This window comes from Acanthaster planci, linkage group LG14 (genome assembly GCF_054643075.1).
Source record: "Acanthaster planci isolate LZ-2023a linkage group LG14, COTS_SCS, whole genome shotgun sequence".
In the NCBI taxonomy this organism is placed as follows: Eukaryota; Metazoa; Echinodermata; class Asteroidea; order Valvatida; family Acanthasteridae; genus Acanthaster; species Acanthaster planci.
In genome coordinates, this window is record NC_141790.1 from 4027465 (window position 1) to 4052907 (window position 25443).

The 25443-nt window shown below is 41.6% G+C and overlaps 1 protein-coding gene across 3 annotated transcripts in view; it reads right to left on the bottom strand.

The window, feature by feature from the left end:
• Positions 1-25443, bottom strand: part of LOC110984422 (uncharacterized) — a 163940-nt gene that overhangs the window by 40196 nt on the left and 98301 nt on the right. For all 3 annotated transcript variants that reach the window (XM_087145948.1, XM_087145947.1, XM_087145949.1), the window contains 12 exons: positions 17219-17426; positions 16325-16537; positions 15439-15739; positions 14208-14416; positions 11644-11939; positions 8841-8935; positions 7609-7779; positions 7032-7212; positions 3747-3913; positions 1239-1366; positions 806-1043; positions 72-243 (listed from right to left, as the gene is read on the bottom strand). In XM_087145948.1, coding sequence (XP_087002074.1) covers positions 72-243; positions 806-1043; positions 1239-1366; positions 3747-3913; positions 7032-7212; positions 7609-7779; positions 8841-8935; positions 11644-11939; positions 14208-14416; positions 15439-15739; positions 16325-16537; positions 17219-17426 — 2379 coding nt within the window. The remainder of the gene's footprint in view (positions 1-71; positions 244-805; positions 1044-1238; positions 1367-3746; positions 3914-7031; positions 7213-7608; positions 7780-8840; positions 8936-11643; positions 11940-14207; positions 14417-15438; positions 15740-16324; positions 16538-17218; positions 17427-25443) is intronic.

Here is a 25443-nt window from a genome sequence, read left to right on the forward strand (position 1 = left end):
TATGCAAACCAAAAATACAACTATTACTGTGAAATTATTTGAATTTCCAATCAAAAGAATCTCAAATGTACCTGCGATAGATTGTGATTTGGTAGTCTTTGATACCAGACTCTGGATCAGAGAATCCATGCCACTGAGCTTCCACAGTGGCCGGCCTTGAGGAGAAGTCTAGGTCATCAGTAGTTCCTGCAAGCGAGCTGTCCCAGACATTTCCTTGCATTGGTGGAGTGAGATCCACAGTCACTGAAGAGATAGAAGACAGACATGATCCAGATGTCTACAGTGAATGTGATTGTTACAATGGGGGGGTGTAAGAGGTGCACGTTCAGAGAAATTCTGCCACTTCTCCTTGTGATGATGGTATTGAAGTGAGAAAGGATCAGAGCACTGATAAAAAACACAATGATTGCATGATTGGGTTCAAGAGAGCGACAACAATAACAGGGATGATTAGTGGCGAGGCGGAATGTTCGTTGATGGCAATAACATTAACAATATAGTAATGAGTGCATAAAGATGTGTACAGTCATGTTTGTCTGCTAGAGTATTAATATACTGAAGAAGTAGCACCTCTAAACCCTCAATGATGAGAGGCACACCCTTCTGTGTATCTGAAGAAGTAGCTGTGGATATCAAAGCTTGATCAGTCTGTCTTTCAAGATGCTATCTCTTTAGAATAGAGATGAGTGCGGTAATGATGGTCATTTTGAAGAGAATGACGGTAATGATTCTGATCAATGACCATAATAATCATATCTGTGACAACATTGGTGATGATGCCTACAATAGTAACATTAACAACTACCTCCATTGGATGAAGCTGTCACATTGACCTTATCATATCCACCATGGAAGGCTATGAGTGTGGAGTAATACGTCTCTCTGTGCTGCAGGGTCACATAGTCAGAGCAGGCAGTGTGCTCTCGATGAGACAATTTGATGTAGTTTACCACGTTACTTAGGCCAGGCTGGGTTCCAACTGCCCACAGATATGAGGAGATCCCAGACTCGGGGTCATGCCAATTATGCCAGTTGGCACAAATCTAATGAATTAACAGAAAAACCAATGGAATCACAGACTGCTCCAATAGTTGATGACTACTAACTGCTGTTTCTTGTTGTAGTGTCATGGAGAACCAGCCTAATGAAGCCAAATTTGACTGCATATGCAATGCTCAGAGTTGTCATAATCTGGGTTTAAGACCACTACTTCACTGATGAAGCATGAATCCGTTTACCTCATTTCTGTCTTTGGTAAATGTGAGATCTTGTCCAGCATACGGCCCATCAAACAAATCTCCAGCAATTGGTGGGGAATAATCTGCAAGAATGGGCTCGTCAGCATGGCCTACAGCCCGTAGGTCGACTGAAATAAAGCAGAGAGATGTGTGGTCATATATTCACAGCTGCCGATTTTCTTTTTACCTGACTCACGAAAAATATGTGGAAAAGCTGGTAAATCTGGCAATAGTGCTTATATCCAAAAATACCCTTGATTGGTGGAAATATGAGCATTTTTACTTTCTGGCTCTTGAATACCATTACCGTAATTCTCAGAATATAGGCCCCAGCTTATACATGTACACTGATTCTCACACTGAAAAAAGCCCCAGCTGCTTTACACTCCACATGCCTGTTACAGCAACATTTGAAGAATGAAATTGGTCACTAGACACCATGCCATGCCTCAGCGCAGCCTCGCCCGGGCTGCTGGCCAGCCGGTCAGCCAGCTGCATGTGCAAAAGGTGCAGTGCTTTGTCGGGGACAAGACAGTCATGTTCTCGTTGGTTACCTTTTACATTGGCTCTACTCACGTGTTGGAAATATAGGAAACCACTCCAGAGCAACCAAACAGACTTGTAAATGCACCGTAAGCACCATCACAATTAGTGGGGTACATCTGTTTGTTTTTGTTTGTTTTATCCTTGTGTTATATCCATGATGTTTATTATTTCACCGGTGAATTGGTGCATATATTTTACCAATATTTGAATGATATACATCAAGTCTAAAAAAAAAAATGAAGAACTACTGCATGGTCCACCCAGCCAGGACACTCATCCACTCTGTCAAAATTGGTCATTTTAAGGTACTAGTTTAGGTATAATACCAATTCTCATTCACGCGCTACTTATACATGTACTTGAAGATATTGCATGTTGGACAGCATCAGTACCACAGTGTGGCTTATACACCAGTGCAAATAATACGTCAACTTTAAATCTCAATTTGCAAAAAATTACGGTGCTAATTTGCTTTCGGACTTGGATGTATATCATTCAAATATTGGTGAAATATATGCACTATAACTTTGTGCATGCATATTAAATCTGAAGTTGAATGTGAAAACTCAAAGTGAGCTTATCCACTCTGATCAGGAAAGGGTGTAATCTAAAATAGCAATGACAGCCCTTTAGTGGGAAATAGGCCTATGCATGGCAAGGGTGCACTTCATCATGGGACGTATTCTGCTAAAAAATAAAACTGTTTTAATTGTGGCGAATAGCACCGAAGAGCAAGACCAAGCATAAAGAGCAGAGTGCATATCAACCGGGATTCTCTTCTCTTACAGCCATGTCTGACTCCACTTACTGTACTTTTCACCTTAAGGTTTTGATTTGATGGCTTTTAAGTTGTCAGTTCTTTCTAAAATTTTCAATTTTTCCAAATTTTGATGAAATCTGGAGCATAACATATGAGATTTTATTTACTCCAAACCATGCCCGATTACATTGCAGACATCAACAGCCTGACCGTCTGGCGAAACGTGCAAGTGCGAGACAATGATGTAGTTGGTTCAAGGCTTGTTACAGTACGCATGATATTCTTGTTCATACAATCACTGTAATTGGGAATGACTGATATTAAATTCAAGGCTGTGTCAGTGTGATAAATGTGCTCAGCACGCTACCACATGCATACGGTGCACGGTGCAGTATGCACAAATGGTTTTGACAATCATAAAGGCATGCTGGCACAGGCAGTGCATACCGCTTCGCATGCAACCTCAGCAGCCGTGTTTTAAAGGCAACTAAATGGACAGAGCTACCGTGCACATGTGCATGCAGTACAAGACCGTTATTGAACTCCTGACGCATAGAGGTGAGATAAGTGCATTCTGTTTGTGTTTTGTTTTTCTAACCTTTTCTTTTGAGCCAGAAGGGGAAAAAAGGACAAAACGGAATTTCAGGAGTCTTAAAAAAAACAAACAGAAATGCGGATAAAACCGGAAAAGTGGGCACCTCTGATATAGGCAACGACCACAACCATTCCTAAAGAGCAGAATAAAGGATGAGTACATTTCTGTAACCCCAAATTCATTTCCACAGCTTCACTACTGAAGTCTATTATTACCCTGCTCAGAGCCTCATGAAAAAACAAGTCAGATGTAGCAGCGGCTACCGCGAACAACTATTTCCAAGGATGGATTCGTGCCAGGGAAATGTTAGTTAATTTAGGATTTTGGGGGGCTCTGTCCGATGTGAGTAACTATAATTAACACTGTGTTTGCCCCATTACATCTGACTCCAACCAGCCAGCCAACTCTGGCAAGCTTGGTGGTTGACTTGTTAAGACATCTGCACTAGTAAGCAGGAAGTTGTGGGTTCGTGAGTCCCACCAGAGTATACTTTAGGTTTTGAGTGTTATAACATGAGTCGGGCAGGGCAATTTCCTCGGTGCAAATCCACCCTTGGAAATAGATCTGATTAAAAGTCTCTAAAATCGTCAGTCATCAGCATTCTTACCATTGTTGACTGCTCTGACTTTCACCCAGCACGGTACACCACTTGGTATCTTGAAGTCCATGAAAAGCTCTTCAGCCAACACGTGAGCCTCCCAGTCCCGCAGTGATTTATCTCTACGGGTCTTGCCTGCTGCCAGATGATACTCAAGCAAATGGGACTCAGGATCGCTGTTTATGACAGAGATTTCTGATTAAAGAGTGCTGCACATGGTGGGATGTGAAAACAGGCCTGCAGTGTGTTGTGCAGACTGCTCCAAAGTACAGTCATTTAAATCCAACGCTTCGATTTGGTCTCCAGAGTTAGTTTCACATTGTGGGTTTTTGTGGGTTTATGACAGAAACATGTTTGGCAGCACTGTTTTGTAAGATCATAACTCAGTGATCTATGTTCAGCAGAAACTGAACCCTAAAGCCATTTGAAGAAACAGACACAAGGCCAATTTTTGACCCTTTCCCCCCATGTCACACTGTAGGAAAGTCAGCAAAATGAGCTTTGTAATACAACATACAAGTTGCATTTCTGTCGCGAACCAAAGGTTGCATGTAAGACTTGTACACTGTAGTTTTCAATACTGAATAAACATAACAAAAATACATTGATTTCAAACCCTTTGAAACACCTGAAATGTGGATATTTGCCGGGACTTCCTGAAGGTACATATGACTGGAGATTGACTCATTAACCCTAACCCCCTAAGGTGTATGTAAAATTGTATTGAAATTGGAGGATTTGGGACTGTAAGGTTTAATATGCAGAATCATGGTCCCCTTGAGCTTGAGAATCAACATATAAGCCGTGGCTTGTATGCCAAATATTACGGTATATTTGAAATATTCAGAACAAAAAAAAGACCACCAACAAGCGGAACTCAGAAGTGAGTGCCCCCCAGCCTATGGGCTTATACTACTAATGACATGTGACCGCCTTTGGGCGAGGGTGCAAAAGGGAAAGTAAATTCGGCCATTTGTTTTGCATACGGGTGTAACAGTTCTATGGGTTGTCGGTGGCACCCTTGTGAGTTTGCAGCAACTGTACTTGTTTTGGGCATGGGGTCACCACATGTAGAGTTGGGAACAATGCCCCAAACAGAGCTACTATTGGCATCGGGCAGGCTGGAGGTGGTAGCAGAGAAATTGCAAAAAGAATTATTGATGGGGAGGATTACTGGTCCATTCAATGAATGCCCCTTTCCTAACTTGGAATGTTCACCTATAGGTCTGGTTCCAAACCATGAGCCAAATTCTTTTCGTCTCATCCATCACTTGTCATACCCACATGGGGTGTCAATTAATGATTTCATTGATACCGAGGACCGCAAGGTATGTTATGTATCCATTGATAGTGATGGTGATCTGGTGTTGTCCATGAGTGTGTGTGGTTAGCAAATTCGGACATTGAGTCTGCATTCTGTCTTTTAATGGTAGCCCCAGCAAATTATGAGCATTTGGGCTTTCAGTTTCAAGGGAAATTCTATTGTGACAAATGTTAACCCATGGGCTGCTCAATCTCCTTATTTCAGACATTCAGCTCTTTTAGAATTCCAAGTACAGATAGTTGCCCGATCGGTTAGGGATGCATGCAAGTGCTTTCAACTTATTATATCGTAATTGTAGCTGTATAAATAAATTTCTAGCACCTTTATTTTCAAAGTGGGCTAACACTCCAACTGTATGTCCAAACAGTGGAGATCAGGTTATGTTTGTATTGTGAATTCTAGACTTTGGATTAATCAATTTTCTGTTGTATAAATACGGTCTGTCAACCCCACGTTCCAGGGGCTAGCACGCCAACCGTACATACAGAGGAAACATTGATTGTTATATAATAGTTACATGTATATTCACGAACCAAGAAAAAGGCACAGCTATACATTCCTTACGATAAGGGGTGTGAGACAAGCAGCCCCCACTGCTTATTTGGCATGCGAGCAACATTTTAAGGGAGAGTAGTATGCCCAAATGTCCGTGAAATGGGTGGCAATCATGCTGACCTTGTTTGGGGCCAAGGGTGCAAAACTGTTTGTGGCAAGCGTGCCAACGTTCCGGGTGTAAGCGTGCCCCAAATGTTAGTGAAGTGTGTGGTAAGCGTGCCAAGTTCTTCGGGGGCAAGCCTGCCTGAATCATCCTGTTTAATGTAACGTACATGTTGACTTAACAAAGTGCTTTGTTCAGTTCAGATTATTCAACACTGTTACGCTGTTCCAGAAATCACAACATAGTCCAATGTTGTTTTTGTGAGGTGTCAGAGAATTGTAACACAACAGAGGAATATTTGAGTACTCGCGGGTTAACGTAGAGGGCACGCGAGGTGTTCGACGGAAGCTTGCAGTAGAGGGACCGCCCGGGGTACGCTGATTGGCTACTGGCAGTACTGTGAGCTATAATCACCTGTATAACGTCCGCAAAGCAGGCATAAAAGACTCGCAGAGTGGGCCTGAGAGACAGTTCGCTGCTGAGAAGCACGAGCATAGCTTGGAAGCTTACGCACTGCTGGAAAACATCCGCTGAAAGAAGTGGGTTCTAACACATGCAGTAAGTACTTATCGTAATAGTATGATATTCATGTATTGTGCCTTGTGAGTCTGGGACCACTGGTTTTCAACTCAGCGATAACGGGTATACTTCCATCCCAACGGACACGTCTCTAGCCGCTCAGAGACGATCCGGTCGTGCCGTCTGCATTGCACACTTGAAGAAGACAGCCCCCTCGCGGGTCCTGCTCCCACCGAAGGGGTGCGATGTCACAGAATAACATAATGATGTCACACTTTGTTTACATGTGCTCTTTTCTATGGCAGATGGGACATGATCTACTGATCTTTCCACATAAAAACATGTAAATAAAATGTGATCTTTGATTTGGGTCAACAAAAGCCATTATATTGCAGTGGTACCCAGCTCATGTGTGGGTTTAATACACGTAGCTCTGTGACCAATAGCAGGTTGTGATTTACCAAAAGGCATATGTCCCTCAAGTTGCATGTGGTACACATAAGTGTGTTACCAATGCAGTCATGCTGTCTCCTTGGATTAGTCTAAAACTGAAATGCTGCAAAATGACATATCAGGTACCACGATGCAGGTCTGTTTGTTCAGTTCAAAGAGAAATAAAAATAAATGACCTAAGCTTAGAACAGAACCTGAATCCATAAATTTACAAAGGTGTATCTTTCTCCTCAATTGGTGTTACTGAATTGACCTTGGAAAAGCTGTGGACTCGTTAAAATAAATAAGAATTCAACAGCAGAATGGAAACGAACAAAAGACATATTATACAAATACTCACGTTGCATTGACTCGCATTCCGATTTTACCGGTGGTGGAGTCATAAGTGATGTCGTGAATGCTGTAAACGATGGGCGGAGTTCTGTCGATAGTGAGTGGGGTGCTGTGGCACACAGTGAGTGCCATAGGACCACCAAACTCCACCTTGTTGAGAGCACGCACCGAGATATAGTATGCACCATCTGTTGAACAAATATGTGTATTTATATTCACTGCAGACACTTTCAAGACCTGACTTTAGCACTGTACACATGGCAAGCCACTTTAAAAGCTACACATGTATGTAGCAAATATGACATTACGTTGTTGGGATCTACTACAAGACACACTTCGTACAACTGACGGAAGAACAGAAAGTAACAAAACAAAACCTTAGCTTACATTTATTTTCTATGAATTGCAAATTTAGTAGAAGTATTTTGCACAAATTATGTACTTCAAAAAAGGAAAATTACAAAGACTGTTAACAATTAATATTGTTAGTTCAAAGTAACTAAAGAAAAAATGCCCACCCATACTGTTCATATGGGTTGGTATATCTCTTAGATGTTTGAAATAATATGGCATTGTTTCAGTACCTGGAAGATTGATGTTGACAACGAGTCCCTGGTGGGTCCACTGCGACTCGTCAAATAGGTGTGCATGTGGGTCAATATGCCTGCTGATATCATCGGCACAGACGTCACTACCAATGGACCAGGTGTAGCCATGGATACCGGTTTCATTGTCATGGATACCATCCCAGTTAGCTGCAAAGAAATTCATATTTCACACACAAGATGTTAACAAACATACTATCAGATATGCCAGAATGGCAGTGGGACTAGAATCCAGAGTATTGTCAAAATAGAGGCCTGCACAACAAAACCCAACCGTATGGCTTTTCAACCTGGATAAAGAATAGCAAAATCTTAATAATCCAAAATTCTGAAGTGGAGAAGTGAGCTTGTAATGCTGAGATACTTGCATGAAAAGAAACTCTACAACTTCTCTATTTTGCACTGAAGTTGGCACATAATTTTTTTAGTTACAAAAATTAGCGATGGACTTCAAAACAGCCCTAATAAATTGCAGAAACAGATTTAAATTAAATAAAATTAAACAGAAATACAAAATCAAACACTGCAAAGCAAAAACCTGTTAAAGGGAAAGTGAAAGATGGCTTTAATTTTATGAGTGTCTTGCTGCAAAATTGTATATTTTCCTGCAGCCGATATTTCATGAAACTTTACACAGTGACATAACTCCACTTAGAGAATATTTTATCACGGAAGTTGCACAACAAATTAAGACCAATTTCACAAAACTTACGTACTGTGTAAGTAAATTACGCAACAAATTATGCACCAAGCAAAGGGAAAATGCATGACTGGACTAGTTCAACATGTATGGATAAGCCTCACCACTGCTGATGAACTTAACTAGGCTTGTACAAGAAGGTAATGAAAAACTTGTTTGGCTGTGAAAGAACAGTGAACTTTTCCGTCAGGTTCCAATGAAGGAAGACAAACACTTTTTCAAAACAGGTGCAGGTAACTCAATGACTGTCTAATGACTATTGTTATATTAAAAAAGAATAACCGTTGCAAAAGCCATTATCATCCTCATCCAAAAAACTGTACTGAAAATGTGGTGCAGCTAAGCAAGTTATTATGAAATCATAAGCAAGTACTGTATATTGCGCAGCCCCAGAACAATGTCGCAAGGCTTAAGCATACTTCAAAGTTGCAGCAACATTATCTGTACCAGTTTCGTTACTAGTCCACACATTGGTCTGCCCTGTTTTGCACAAATCCCTACCCACTCTTACCTGCAATGAAGGTATTAATCCTTGTATACAGCATGTCCACTTGTTCTTCATTGCCGTTGAATACCGTCAGAGACCCGGGACCATCAATGACATAACTGAGGTCAAATAATGATAGAAAGGTACATGTAATTGTGGTTAGTTTTTCCTTGGTTAATGTACAAAAAACCACATCATTCAACTAGCCGTAACACTCAGCATTACACATTTTGGGGCTTTTATCATCGATTTATAAATATAACTTACCCATTTGTTCTGTTCAAGAGCTGGTAATGAGGGTGGATTTTAACAGATGGTAATGGTACTAAGCAGTTTCAAACACTTTCCCGGTTTCATATGAAACCAGGACTCCTACTTCAGACTCTAAAACTCATCGTCAGGTAGGCCAATGCAATCTATGCTTCCACATTCTACAGAGTTGAAATTTCAATTCACATTAGGCATTGTGCATCAAATTTTGATACCAAGAGATTATTGCACAGCACAGAAGAGGTACATGTACCACTTGTAAGGCTAGAAGGGAAGTTTACAGAACATAAGGTAAAAGTAGTAACAAAATCACTGCAAAGATTACTTTTACAATAATGGACTCAGCTAAACACCAGGCCATTTATCATCCCAACACCCCTAGCTGGGTTTAATATAAGTTGTAATTTGCCCCATCACAATTTCATTCAACAGCAATGCCTCTATTTGTAAAAAACATAAATTTAATTTGTCATACTGTAACAAAACAGTTTACTTAAACAATATATAGTAAACTCTGGCTAAGTGGGCACCCTTAAAATGCAAAAGCTATGACGACTTAAGAGAAGGTCAACTTCTACTGTAAGTCATCATTTTGCCAGCTTACAATGTACATGAAATAATGACCTATGCTTACATGTATGTAAATGTATTTGATTTGGTTGCAATGTTCAAAATATCTACATGTAGTCCAAGCATAGATAGACACGATGAAAAGAACATCGTTTGCAATGCTCCAAAGTTTTGAGATGGGACTGGACTTTGTGAAGCGAATTGGGCCATCAGACTGAGTGCGTATGGGGTACCTGCATACACGGACTGGTAAATGTTGAATTCACCTGGTGAAATCCCAACCAAAAAGCGCACTCCACTCGACCGTTGAAAATACATGCACTTTAGATCAGAATACATGAAAGAGGAAAATGCATATGCATAAATGGGAATTTAGTTCCGTGAAATAACTCATTTGCTGAAGTATTTCAGAAGTTTTGATCGCTTCATATTTTTTGAAGTGTTGAAGTTTGGAAATGTACATGTGCTTTGAGCTGTTCAGTGGTCACTGGTTAGCAACCATTCCATGCTGTACTAGCTTATTTTTGGCAGTAGGAACCTGTGTGCCATACATCCAGTCTCGTGGGCTGCGCTTCAATCTCAGTGTAACTTGCTAGTTCATAACGTCTCATGTATGGTCCTTGGGAAGCAGAAATTATCAATTTTGACTCTACATACCTTAACATTATATACACATATTTTTTGCAGGAAAAATCCATATAATTTTACATAGCATGTACATGTGATGGTTTCTAAATGTACACATGCTGGTAGGGAAAGGTGGGATCTGTTCATGAAAGCAGTGGCACGCAATGTCGCGCTGGGTCGTGTAACGCTATATAAACACAGATGTACTGATCAGATCATGGATGATGCCAATAAACAGACATCGTCATTTGATTTTTCACGGACACTTTTTACCAACTGCAGCACAAAAGTCAATACTAATGTGGGATTTTGTGTTTTGTTGTGTTTTTTTTTGTGGGAATGGGACCGAGCTAGAATAACATGCCGACGTATGCGAAATGATGACTTGTGAAAGCTGACTTTGAAATAAAAATTCTGATGGAAATACATCAAAGACAATCAGGTTTTTCGTAAGACTGCTGACTGACTTGAGCGATTTGCCAAGTTCTAAAATGTGGACTCAGCCGGAGTTCAGTGTATAAAGCATGGTGTACACTACGTACAGGATTAGCCTAATGAAAACTAAGTTCAAATTCTAGACGTCACACGGGCACTTACAACTTGGGTATTCATGAAGAGTTCACATGAATTGTTTTAACCACTTCCTGCCGGGGACTCCGGATCCAGACACATATGCTTTATATGCGTGGCCAGCATCTCCGAACTTGGACAAAAGGAACAGGGCCTTGTAAAGACCGTACTCAGAACAAAAGACCAGGCTGCGGGGCCTTACAGACATTTTTTCACTCTCAAAAGTGGAAATAATCCAGCCTTGTTTTGAAACAGTGTACCATGGTTTGGGGCATTTAGAGCGAGCTGATTACCACTGGGGACAAAAGTGCTCCACCACCACAGCGATGAGCCATACAGCACCGCTGCATGCTAATCTGGCCCCTATTGAAAAGAGGTCAGCAGTGCACTGAGCCAGGTTGATGAACAAAAGAATATTATGCAACACCACAAAATCTGGGCTCTTTTTACAAGGCTGCAGGCCTGGCTGAAATACTCAGGCATCCATAGATTTTGTCTGTCTGGCTAGAGAGGACACCAGACATGCCTTCACATGTTGGTAATTGTCCTGTAAATGAAGATAGGAATTCTTAAAGAAATTTGAAAACAGAAAAAAATGATAAATATCCTGCCCCAGCATCATCAACATTGATAAATGCCCCGGCAGGAAGTGGTTAATACTGGAATGTGTCTATTCCAGTGACCAGACTTCACTGATATTTGTACCCTGTCCACGATCCATCTGAAAAATAATGTCAATGAGAGGCCACATATTCAAAACAAAGGGCCACTTTTAGGCAGTGATTCCTACCGATGGTTATCCAGCGGTGTGTCTTCAATGCATCGTCTCTCCCACTCCTCTGGAGTGAACTCTACACATGGTTCATGCACCAATTCGTCCTTGATCCCGTTAATGATCAACCCTGGTGCAGGCGGTGTGAAGTCTGCAATGATGCCGACAGATGAGATGATGTTCTCATAGCCAACGTAGTTGAGGAGCTCTATGTTGAAGTAGTAGAGGTTGTTGTGGACAAGTTGGAGCGATTCATGACTAAACTCAATGGCGTGACCCACACCAAGACGCTCATAGTGGGAGAAGAATCCAGACTGAAATGCAACACACAGGTAAATTTAATTATCCTCTAGAGTGTAGTAATGATATGAATATTCTCCAGACATATTCAGGCACCCTTCTGTCTCCAGTGACCAAAAACATTTCTGATAAGCCGAATTCCTCCCCCACAGAAATATTGGAGGGGTTTGCTATTGAATACCTACACCAAACAGTCGCTAAATATGCAAATTTCTGTGCATCTGATTCAATTTGCTAAAACTTCTGATCAACCATAGTGTGCCCTCTAGTCCCATGATGTATACCGGAAAGGCCGCCATGTTCGTCCTTCTTTTCCGGTATTAAAACCATCCAAGCCAAAAGTGAGGAAGGATGGGAGGGAGCCGACTGTTTGGGGTTGGTATTCAATAGCAGACCTCAACACATTTCTATGGGGAGGGGGGAGTCTACTGCTTTCAACCTACCCCAAACAGTCGCTAAATATGCAGAGTAGCACCAAGCCCTCGGAGGCGGGGGTGCGGCGAGGACGCAATATGAGCGCCAGAGGAGTATGAAATTGTCTAAACTTTATTGCAGACTTGACCAAATAATGGAGTTGTTATTTCGACCCAGTGGTGGGCCACTTTATGAGGAACCCTTTGGCCTCGATGTGGCCAATGTTAGGACTGCTCTGCCATGTGCAGAATCCTTTTTCAGAACATCAGTGAGGTAGCATGTGGTGAAAGTAGATGGGGTCTTCCAACATGCTGCCTTGCATATTTCCTTCATCCGTACGCCCCTGAAGTAAGCCTATGATGTGGAAACTGCTCGAATATCATGAGCTCTGATGAGGCGTGAGAAACCCAAGCGTTGGGATGAGACGAACTCCATGGGGTTTCCATCGAATGTGGCCATCCGTGATGGACAATGCCTTTAGCTCACTGTCACTCCGTGAGGTAGTAACTGCTAGTGGGAATGCCAGTTTCTCTGATAGGTTGATCAACGATGCGTTGCTGTGAGGCTCAAAGGGGGGACATCAGAGGCTTACCCAGACTGCAGTAAGGATACAGCAGAAGATGGCTGGTGAACTGCAGAGGTAGGAGCAGTCTTCCCAGAAAGACCCAGAAGGTAGCTGGAAGATGGGGTGACGTATCGAGATCGAAAGCCCCGACAGCGCAGGAGGCAGGTGGGCTCTGTTGTCCCGAGTGCAGGTGGTGGTGAGCCTGTAAGGCCTGGTATTGTCTCTGTAGGTACCGCTCCGGAGAGCAGCGTTGCGTTGTTCCGTGGAGAGTCAGCGTCTTTGTCATGGCTGGGTGCCCTGGTTAAAAGGGCATTTGAAGACAATTGCACCAGGGCGAAGCGGCCAGTGTAGATAGCGCTAGTGGCGTAGGGCCGCTCTGGCGCGTAGTCTTGTGAGCCATGCCGATCTCAGGTGTTGCCCATGGTAGGTGCTGACAAGAGCTTGTTGTCAGCCGGCAACACCTGTTCAGAATGCTTGGGAACTTGGATGCAGAAATGCTGCATCCAGACCTAGCTAGCAGGGGAAATTTCAGCCCCGAGCCCAGCGCCACTCTGCACTATTGTTGACTGTGATGCTTTGGTGTTACATTGGGAAACTGAGCCTTCGGATGTCACATACACGGCAGCTCAGACCCCTGAAGCATGGTGTGAACTAATATGGCATGGCATGGATTAGCATGATTCCACTCCATTCTCCACAGACCGACTCCTGTCGGTCTATAGGGGAATGTGGGGTTAGGGAATTCGAAATGCTCACTCTTCCTCGCAAACCCCAACAGTCCCAGGGTCGCCCCGTTGACTCTATGCATCACTTGGGAGTATAATAGCATAGAATCAACAATTTATAAAATGCACACACATGAGAAGAGAAAATATACCACCAAAACAAGAAAAAACATGTTAACTTAGAAATATAGAATGTACGTTTATCAGTTTGATCAGAATATCACAAAGGTGTGGAAGCAAAATGGAAACTTGATAAACTCGAAAATGTCAAAAAGACACGTCCGATTAGAATCACGCAAAGGAAAAGAAGGACAAACATGGCGGCCACCTCGCTATGCATCATGGGACTAGAGGGCGCATCACGGTTGATCAGAAGTTTTAGCGAATTTAATCAGATGCAAAGAAATTTGCACATTTAGCGACTGTTTGGGGTAGGTTGAAAGCAGAAAACAATTGGTCACATATATAGTCATGTCCATATGCCCTGAGGGACTACTGCTACGAGTGTCCACAACCTATTTCTAATAGCCACAGGCATTTTATAACACAATACAAAGGAGGTGATATTTTCTTTGTACCTTGTGAACTTCAACCCCGTGACCCTCAATCTCCTCCAACAGTTCACAGGTGAAGTCCCCATAGTTGTAGTTGATACTCAGGCATTTGGTCTCTGGGAGGGCTAGGCAGTCCCGTGCACATAAGTTGGGGTTGCGGTGGATGATGGTTGATATTGGTTTGGAAATCAGCCTGCCTTCCTTGGCAGCGGTGAAATATTGGAAGTCATTGGCTGTACAACAAGTATAGTACATGTATTAGTTTAAAGTTGAGAAAAAAGTCCATGGGCCATCATGAAAAATGTTTCCAGTTTGCGGTAAACCAACTCAGCTGTCAAAAGGATGTGTTGAGAGGCAAATTTTATCAGTATGGTGTGCAAAAAATTAATTTCACTTTTTGGTTGCCCCCACCCCCAGAAAAGAAATAAACTAAAACTAGAGGCTGCGGTTGTTACAGCAACAACCACAAACCTGTTCTGGATTTCAAGTTGTTTAACAGATAATTGTTTATGATTATGAGCTGTGAAATAAATCGGTTGAAATTTGACATAATCGGTATCATATTAAAAGTTACATGTATGTGAACGTTTCAAATCAATTAGACATGTACTTTAGAAGATATAAAGAATTGATGTCTGCACCTTTATTTTCATGTCATATGACACCTGACAACGTCACTGTAGACGATTATTATCGGACACCCTCTGGGATTGATGTACTAACTAACGCACCTGATAAGAATTCTGTCAAATGGATGAGTGCTAAAGTCTGTGAAATTAGAAAAATGTGCACTGAACTTATTTTAAGAAACAGTTTTGCACATCTAAATTCATGTGATGTAACTTGCGTTTAAATCGAGTAATTGTTATAGAATATTACTTGATATTTTGACTCTTCGGTATATTTGTAATCAAACAAAAGGGACAGTTTTCTCTCATTTCTTTTCAATTCTCATAGTGAAAATAGTTTCTGTTGTAAGAATATTACTGTAACAAATGGTTCAAAGATTGTATGGTTGCTTTGGAGAAGTAGTGGATAAAATATTATCATTTCTTCTGTCCAATTTATACAACTGTTGTGCCATGGTATCTTCTATTAAAAAAAGAACTTTGCACATCTGATTTCTACCTAGATTTCAATGTCAATCAGAAACCCCACATCTGCAGACCTGCAGGGCACAGTGAAGTGATTTTGTTACAGTTACTTTTGTTGAAGTAACTTGGATACCGGATGAAAGTGAATCAAACCAGCTTACACGAAACTTCTTGATGATGCCTCTTTGTGATGTTAATGGTATGCCACGGCACGATTTGATCTCCCCAGATTTCAGAACCAAACCCGACGCCTTCCTTTTGCATCAAGATGACAGAGTCATCGTACACCACGGCTGAGGCGCGGAGTACATGGGGGTGGCTGGTTGAGGTGAAGTCTGGTGTGATACGGCCTGTCGGGAGGGTGATGTCAAAGGTTGGAAGGCTGCAGGTTGCCATGGAGACACCTCCCCCATTGTTCATTGCATAAACAGTGAAGTAGAGAGGATGCCCACTAAGGAGAGTCTGTGAAAACAATAATATGTCCTTTGTCAAAGGGGATAACATTGTTTGTGAAAACCATTTGGAATATTTGAAAATTTCACCATTCCCCGGCTTTCAAACAATGAAACCCCAAATCTTGAGTTTTTCCTCATCTTTCCAAGTCCACAAACCACAGGGAAACACTGCACAACGGAAAAATGCAAACAGGGAGTTTGTTGTCTTTGTGTACTTTTCCTTTGCTTTTATCATTATTTTCAGCGTGAAAACAGAAATCACAACTTTTCAAGTATCTAAAGCTGCACACCAATTCACTCAAATTGTTTCATCTTTGCACTTTATTGTTACTGAAATTAATTGATTTTTAGTTTATAACCTATTCTCATTGTCTGCAGCTCCAACACCCTATCTTACAGTGATAATGCCTTGTACTGGCACTGTTACTGAAAAATAAAAAAATTCTTCGTAACTGTGAAAACAAATGCAATTAAAATTTGTAAACTAATTTTGAATTCTGACTTCTAATATAGCCCTGAAAATAGCTCTCTAGCAGTTCTTGATCAATTAATCCAAGTTTCAGATCTTTCTTCAGCCAAGTCAATTCCTTACCTGCGTAATGATGGCCGAAGGTCCGCCAAACTCCGTCTTGGAGACCACATCACCGGCTCCAGGTGCTGTCCCAACCTGGTAGTGAAACGTAACCAGGCTCTTGTCGTCAAATGCTGCCACCTCAAGCTGGAAGGCTGGTGATGTATAGTCTAATCCTGGAACCTGTTCAACACTGCAAGTTTTCCTCCCTACTACTCTAGTTGGGATTCCATCCTTCAGACAACCAAAATGAAAATCCAACAAAGCAATGTACAAGTCTCTCAAACCACTGGGTGCCTTTTGAACAACACAAGCATTCAAACATGCACAAATGTACTAGAATGTAGCTATTAAATTGAGCAATGTGGTAATAAAATCAAATTGTATCAGACAAAAAGATGATGAGGATTGACAGGTTGTAAATGTGCATAACACTGACACACAAAGCTTTGTCTTATGGCAGTGGGCAAATAGTGGAGGATACAGTGGTCAGTTCTCCTCAGCTGAAAAGCAGTTTTCACATTTCCATTCTGAACCCATTGACAGCACCGATAACAAGTTGTATCTATATCCCACTTAAACTCATGGCATGCATTTTTTCTAATGAGAAAAAAAAATCAATAATGCTGATTCTGTTATTACTGTTTGTACAATAAATTATATCTTCTAGATTGTTGGTGAAGTTAAATTTAAAATGGAAACAATTCAACATTGAATTGCCACGTTCAGAACAAATATAAACAACCACAGTTTTGAAATGACCTTGGAATGCTGTGACTTTCTATTGCTGGTCACATAAATGTTGATGTACAATCAGGAACACAACATGAAAAAAGATGTTTTGAGTTACACGTACATGTAGTATAAAGAACAGTCCAAGACAAAATGCCAATCAGACAAATTTCAAGGTTTTACCGGCGGTGTTGAGTACTGTTCAATCTCTGGGGGAGATGTGTCAGGCTCCTGGGAGTGGAAGTCAAAGATGTTTTGGTGAACTGCAGGAGCTTCCCAGCGATATAAGTTGGCCTTGAAAAGAACCGTCTTCCCAAAGAATGGAATTTTCAGAGTAACCAAAGCTCGCAGACGAATTCTCAGGGGAATCATTTCTATGTCCATCTTTAACCTAAAAGTGTCAAGGATGAAAAGAGTTTCCTCAGAAAGACAATGGTTTGGCTCAGTCTATAGTTATGGTCTGGCTCCTATCCAGTTTTAGACATACTAGTTTAAAACTGCCCCAACACACTTTATTGCCTTGATAAAACAAGCCAATACCATCCAGCCCAAGCCCCAACCTTGATTGGACTTGATTAGATAGATATTGTTTATTGTTAGCATTGTGAAATGCACTTTGTCTTTGCGTGCTAAAAAGTTATTAAAAATTCATAAAGATACATCCATATACAGCTTACAAATTCATAATTAAAATTAAATAATTAAAATGAACATATACCAGACACGTAAATTTTATAAAACAATAAAGTAGACATGTAAATTATTTAAAATAAACATTTTTTAATAAAATTATATTAAAATTAATACTTAGAGCGGCACACAACAGGTGAAGGATGCGTTTCAAGTACAACCCAGCGCCGCAGCCACATGCAGTCATTCCTAATGCACTACATTCTGTAATGCATTAGAGCACAGAGTGTTCATTTTGTTGGTAGCGATGCGACCCTGACAAGTGCATTTCATAGTCGTTTGTGAGCCAACCAATTGCAAGTGCAGTTCCCACCAAAAGAGCCTTCCATGTTTAATAACCACTTGTTGAACATTCCAATTACAAAATGCAAAAAAATGGTAACAAATGTGGAATTATGGAGTGACCCAGAAGCTGGATAAATACTACTGGGGCTCACTTTTCATTTTTACCCTTGACACGAGTATGGATTTAAGATCATTTCGTTCATGTTATAATGCATTAAATTTGTTGGGGGTCCAGATACATGATAATTTTTAAGGGTCATGAATCAATTTCTACTCAGGTACTGAAAAAAATGTTTGTTTATACTGGTTTTAGTATCACTTTTAATAACCGAAATTTGTAATGCCTGTGATATGGAATTTGCCATATAAGATGTGACAAAACTGGGACCATTTGAAAAATGGAAACAGTTGTTGCTAATTCAAGAGAAAAAAGGCAATGATTTAAATAAGTGATTTAATTTTGCCATCTTTGTGCCCAGACATTTTCTTCTGTTTGTTCTGGGGATCACTTTCTGTGTATAGTGGAGTCCCCCAGCCTGGTGCACTTTGATGTTACTTACTTTGACTTTCTTCATGCAGTGTTGCCAAACTTCTTTGTTGAAACTTTCAAATTCATTCATTTAACTACTGGTACTATTACCTACATAATGCATGCCGTTGAACTTTTGGGAACAATTCCAGTGTCATGAAATTTTGTATGAAATTCCAAGATGACACAACTTCAGCAGACATGGAACACTTGAGTATTAAATTTCAGAAAACCCCAAAGTAACATTTCAGAATTTCTAAAAAGTTGATAAATTTTAGGAAATCATTATTACCTCCCACTCAACTATACAAGTTTGAAACAAAATTATTTTCTTATTCAGGGGGTATGTTAAAAGAGTTCATTTTGCACTTGAACAAAAAACTCTGAATATCAGGCCAATTCCTTATATACCTACCCAAATAGTCGCTAAATATGCTTATGCAATTTCCTTTTCATGATTCTATTCGCTAAAAATGTGATCAACTGTAGTGCACCCTTTAGGCCCATAATGCATAATGGAGCCACCGTTACGTTCATCCTTCTTTTTTGGAGTGTAAGGTCTGGGCCAGAGTGAGGAGGACAGGAGGGCCATGACTGTTTGGGTACACGTAGGTATTCATTAGCAGACTCTTCCCACACTGATGTAAGCAGGGGGGGGGAAGCCCACTGCACTAAACCTACCCAAAGTCGCTAAATATGTAGAGTAACACCGTACCCCAGAGGAATTACATAGGCGAGGACGCACTGAAAATGTGTGAGACTATGACAGGTGGACACAATATGGTGTAGAGCTGGAGGTAGTTTGTGGGGTACGGGGTCCCCGCGGTCTCGGTGAAGAGGCCATTATAGACATGCCACAAAAGAACTCATTGGGACAACCATATTAAGGTAGCATCAGGTAAATGATCGTAGGTTTGTCTAGCATATTACTATGCAGATAACTTCTGATAGACACTGCCGAGGGATGTTGGCAGAGTACATGTACAATGTATATCAACCTAGCATCATGTATTGCGATAGGGTGGCTGGTGTGTCATCTGCGAAGATAAGTCAGTTGGAACAGTGTCCAAGGTATCGCAACTAACGAAAGTGAAGTTCTCACATTCCTTTATAAGGGTAATCACAGAAGAGATCAGGCATATTATCTCTCCAAGTCAGCTATGATTCCTGGCCCATATAACTACGAAGAATACGGCAGGACAGCAATTCTTGCCACAAGGAGAACAAAAGTACTCTATGACATTGAAGACTATGATTTCTTGTCAAAGAGAAGGGAATGAGCAGGGCTCGGAATGGTAGCCTATGATGATGTGAATGAAAAGGACGCCGTGGTATTATCACTCAAAGAGTATGTGTGGAGGATATCATCAGAAGCCTCTACAAAGGACTTGGAGGAGGACCTTGGAAGAGCTCAAGGACATGAACCATTAGGAAGGAATCACTGAATGGTTACTGCATGGAGCCCCACACTGTTTGTCACGCCATGAAAAATAGAGAACTGTTTATTCCTAGTGTAAATGTATAAGGTCTGTTACCTGACCAGAGACTGGAAGGTTCATCAAGCCCAAAGTGGAACTTTTGGCACTGTGAGCACATGTTTTTATGCAAAGGCCTCTCATAATGAGCTTATGGAACAAGTTGCATGTTAGTTGCAAACTTATGGATGCATGTAACACTTGTTTACTTAAGTTTTCAATATTCACGGCTTGCCGTAAATTGGCCTGGTATGGATTTACTCATCACCCAGCACCCTTGAATCAGGCGCTGGGTGACGAGCGAATGGTATGACTTTTTTTTTTTAATTTCAGAAAATCCCACAACATATTTCAGAAGTTTTATAAAAATGATAAATTCTAGTGAATCATTATTACCTACACTCACCTAACTGAAAATTATAAAATAAAAAAAAACATTTTGGGGTGCATTTAAAAGCGTTCATTTTGCACCTCTGAAATGTGAAATCAACAGTTATGAATCAGAATATTTGGAGTTAAATTTCACCTTTTGTGAGATTGGAAGTAAAATATTGCTCCATACACAAACGTTAGAAGTGAAAATTCAAAGTGTCCAAGGATAGGGTCCGCGCCACTTTTGGGTACGGTGTGAAGCAGCGCATGAACGGGTGTTGTCATTAAACCTAAACTTTCTAAAGTCCTCAAAATTATTACCAATTTTGGCAGGCTGGATTAGTGTCCTTGCTGGGTGGGCCATGCAGCAGGTTTTTTAACAGTTATCAAATAACCAAACATGTCCACACATAAAAGACATAAAGGACCAGACGCACCATATGATTTTTGAGGTTTGAACGGTACTTACGGTACATTTACAAGTCTATTTAGTCTCTCTACACTGGTTTCCTTCATTTCCACTATGTGGTACCATATAAATGTTGCCATATGTCACAGGGACATTTTCAGCATAAGAATCAATGTATATCAGCGGCGTATATTCCGAAAACTACGGTACATTAAAATATATATTTGTAAAAAAAAAACACTAACGACGAGCGGAACCTGGAAGTAGGTGGGGGGCTCGTTTGAACCCCAGCCTATGGGCCTGTGTATACTACCAGTAGGAATCTGGGTGAATGAGGCCTCAGAGTTTGGAAGGCCCGACTGACATGAATAGAAGATGCCCTAATTTCCTGCCAAATTCTGACAGAATTGTTGGGAGTAGGGGTAACAGAGAGGGGCGGGTAGATGAGCAACCCTACCCTGCTGAAAAAGGGATTGTCTGTGACCAAGACCTGTAGGTGAGGGAGTCTGGTGTAGAACAATAGCAACTAGACGTTCCATGTCAAGGTTGGGAGGGCAGACAGCCGAGTACTTCAAAAACTGGCTCAGTCACATTGTGATGTAGAGTTTGCTCTACTGGGTGAATCTCTCTCTGAGAGCAGACATCTGTAAAGGAGTCGTTGGCTTCGAGATATGGCCATGGGTACCTTCAGGTTAATCCCAAAGTCTGAGGCTCATGGGAACATCTGTATTGTCAGGAGGACAAGGTGTAGTGAGAGTGTACCTCAGTGGTGATTTATCTGTCGAAGTGACAATGAAATAACCAAAGTACTCCTGTCTCTGAAATTTGAATGTTCCGGCACAGGAGAATTTCATGAAATTCAGGAAGTGCCAGTAGAAACCAGTAGTTGAGGGCCCATCCTCCGTTTCAACTGCCGACAAAGGTGTGGCTGGATGAAGACAGTCCAACACAAATTGAAGGAAGACAGTTGAGTCAGGAGAACGTTAGTAGGTGGGATCTAACAAAAAGATGGCAAAGAGGTACCAAGTTTACAGGGTTCACCCTTGGGCCAAAGATGTGCTGGTGTGATAAAGGCCTGGCGAAGGACGAGAGCCAAATTTAGTTTGATTGGAGAAATGTATAAGGACAGGAATCTCAAAATTAAGAATCCAGAATGGCTGGCAAGCTTAACATGTGACATTAAAGAAAGCTCCAGCCTTATTTGTACATCCACCAACAAAGAACCAGTCACCAAGGTGTTCAGTTGTGGGAATATCGAATGGCTAGCTAGTGGGAGTAGGCAGTGAAAGAGTGAGGACCCCTAGGACACTGACAGAGCAACAGGGTCGAAACTCAAGAGCTCCTCTAACACCCGATGAAGTAGAGGAACTTGAAATCCTGTGGGTGGACTGGAATGGGAAGTAAAACAATTTAGATCCATGAATGAAGCCTGAGATGAATCTGACAGAGGTTGAGTATATGTATATGTAATAATTATCAACAAAGATTGGAGTTCAATAATGAGTTGGGTCAAACAAGGGGGCAGACATGAATTCGAGAGGGTGGCTGAACAAGCAGAAACAGGTATCCATCTGACTGGGCGGATGTTTGCTGGAACCTCACTACTGTACCTACAAATTCAGGCACTGAGGCAACCTGAGAAGTGATGTAGCCCTTAGCTTCAGACACAAAGGAATGAAGGTAATGTCGACGTTTCCTTTTGGTCAGAATCTCTCAGCGCTGCCTGTGAGGATTGAGGAGAGGACAGAGCAGAATTTGATCAGTGTATAGAGTCGACAAGGGAAGGAGGACGACAATCCTTTGTGACCACTGGTTAGTTAGCGAAACATTTCTCCCATATAGGGATAGCTGGAATTAAATCAACACCATAACACAAGAAGTTCACCATACCCATTCCTGAACAATAGTTCCATGGGTAGATGTGGATAGACAATAAAACCTCATGAATTATTCAGAAACAGAGGTAACTTTTTTCTTCATCCAGGGACCCCAAGTAAGACCACAGTGGGGCTGGAAAGATTTCTCTCAAGCAATAAAAGAAAGGTACTCCGATAAGAGATTAAATAGATTGGACACAAATGAAGAAAACTCCAAGTAGCCTTGATGAAGAGGGTTTTAATTCATCTTTATTGAGCAAGGAGTTATTGCCAGAAGACTAGCTATGTTTGATGTAAGTTGCACTTAGGGACAGTCCACAACTCCAGTACATGCAAATGATGCTGGAAGCATAAATTTCTGGAGAACTGAAATGAGCTTTGTCCTACAGTGTATGTCTGGAGTGGCCATTGACATCCCTGTGTTGGAGGACTTAGGCCATTTTATTGCCTTTATGAGGGATGAAAGAGGCCAAGTGTGCCAGCCAACCAGCCTGTGACATCAAGTGCCAGCCATCTTGTGACACCAAATTTGCAAGTACCTGTACAATCCTTTGAACTCTTTTCCAGAGAAAATGTCGAACTGAGTTCTCGCCGGAACACCACCTCACAACATCGGTCCATTGACATTGCCAGCTGCATATCTACTGAGAACTTTAATTATCATTGATGAACATTAGGGCGATATATCTGGGTTTGTGCTGTAGTCAGATACTGACACATACATATGGTTTTTCCCACTTTGATTATACAGTCACCGGTGACTATAATATGGTTGCAATAAACGAAGTCTCAACTGTGTACAGTATAACTGATGTTGACAGTTGATCTTATTTTCCCAAAAAGGAGTTGGTTAGGCACCAAGTCAAAATAGAAACGATTCATGAAGTGGGAAACGATACATAAACGATAAGCTCCTTACCCGCTTCAGAGTAAAGCAGGCAACGATAGGGAGTCACTAGCTTAATGCTTGTGGTTTGATGAACACCACTCCTGGGTGATGTTTTCTAACAAGAGAGAACTTTAAGGATTACACTCCATTGTGGCTGGTGGTTGAGTCATTAGAGCTGTTTATCAATAGCTGGGACCCCAGCCCATTGATATGTCAACAATTAGGAGGGTTGGGGATGGGTTTATAGTACCGTTTACATGGATAAGGATTTTTTTCCTTCAGTTTGCCACGCTACCCTTACCAACATTAGTGGACTTTTCTTATTTCACTTTTTAGATTGATTTTGAAGTCCTGTGATTGTTACATCTATAACTTCTCCATTTACTCTATTGTCTAATCCAATTATTGACAAATCTGTGATGTGGAAATCACTGCCTGACAGTGCTAGATTTTGGGAAAGAAAACTACAGATCTAAATTCAGTGACACGAGACTTAGTGATGCACATAGGCCTGTTGACTATGATGGAGTTAGTCTTTTGTTAAGAGATTAATTGCTTCCCCTTCTGAATAAGCTGTGCTAAGCCTGTGGATGAACTGGCCCAATTTACACAACAAAGCCGATGCACAATAACCATTCCTGGTAAGCTGGGAGTCAGGGCTTTTGTACCAAGGTGGGGGACATGGTAGTATGCATCAAAGAGGTTGCCGCATAGCCAATTCTCTTTCGGGAAACGGTGCCTTGCAACCATTACCCACTTGCAGTTGAATCGGGCAACGGTTTGAAAGGGAATTAAGGCCAACCATTTCCCGCTTGGTCAACCGTTTCTATTTTGACTTGGCGCCTTATTTAAACCGGTTCCTGCCATTTTGGGTGAACACAGGGTTACACTCATAATAGCACAGCCTGACAGGGGGCAAAGTGTTAGTATTTCCCGTTCAGGTGAGGAACTACAGCTGACATACAAAAGCACTCCAATATTCAAATTTATTTTTTAAATTAATGAACACAAGTTTTAAATCGTACATCGGACATAATCTTGCTGAGCACGCCTCTTTGTTTTGATCACTCAGGGTGCAGTCAGAAGAGGTAAACCAGTGGCACACTCGTGACAAAATTAGGGGCCCATAGTAGGACCTCGTAAAAGTCACAACATTGGAAATGCCCACATCAGAAGCACTTGTATCCAGATAGTGAGCAGGACATGGTGAGGCCATGCAATCTATGAAGATTACACATGATGTGCCAAAGTGGTAAAAGATGCACCAACTTACATGTAGAACCCCTTGGGAAAGTGCAGGATTACGGAATGCCAAGGAGCAAGTGAAATCCATGACGGTGTAAGGTTCAGTGAATTCAGATGTCCGAGGCGTGGATGCAGACTGGAGAAATGCAATAGTGGGTCCAAATTTGAATTGCATAATCACCAGGGCAGAGCCGGAAATGGAGGGGGAGTCTGCCCAATGAAGTATCGCTTTGGTCTAGTTCACACCTGGGTGCCCTGATGACGAAGTCTCAGCCATTGGTGGGATAAGGCATGTGGCAGTCATAAGGGGTCCGCAGGCATGGCATGGAATCATCTCCCGCAGGCCTCAGTGAACAGGTACCAGTGGTGGAAAGGTTGCACCCGGTAGGCTGCTCGTACATAGTCTAAAGTCATACTCACTGGGTTAGTCCAGAGAATGATGGAAAGTTGACCCAGCTAGTGTGCTCTAATTCTCTTCTCTTATGACTAGGCACTCCTGGCACAGAGATCTCAGGCGCCAGTCAGAAGCCTGATGTGTAGCCTAATGATAAGAGTTGTTGCTTGAGCCGCAGCCTGTGCCGAGTATGTGTGACCCAGCCTCTGTGTGAGGCCGCTCCAGGAGATAAGAGAGTACATG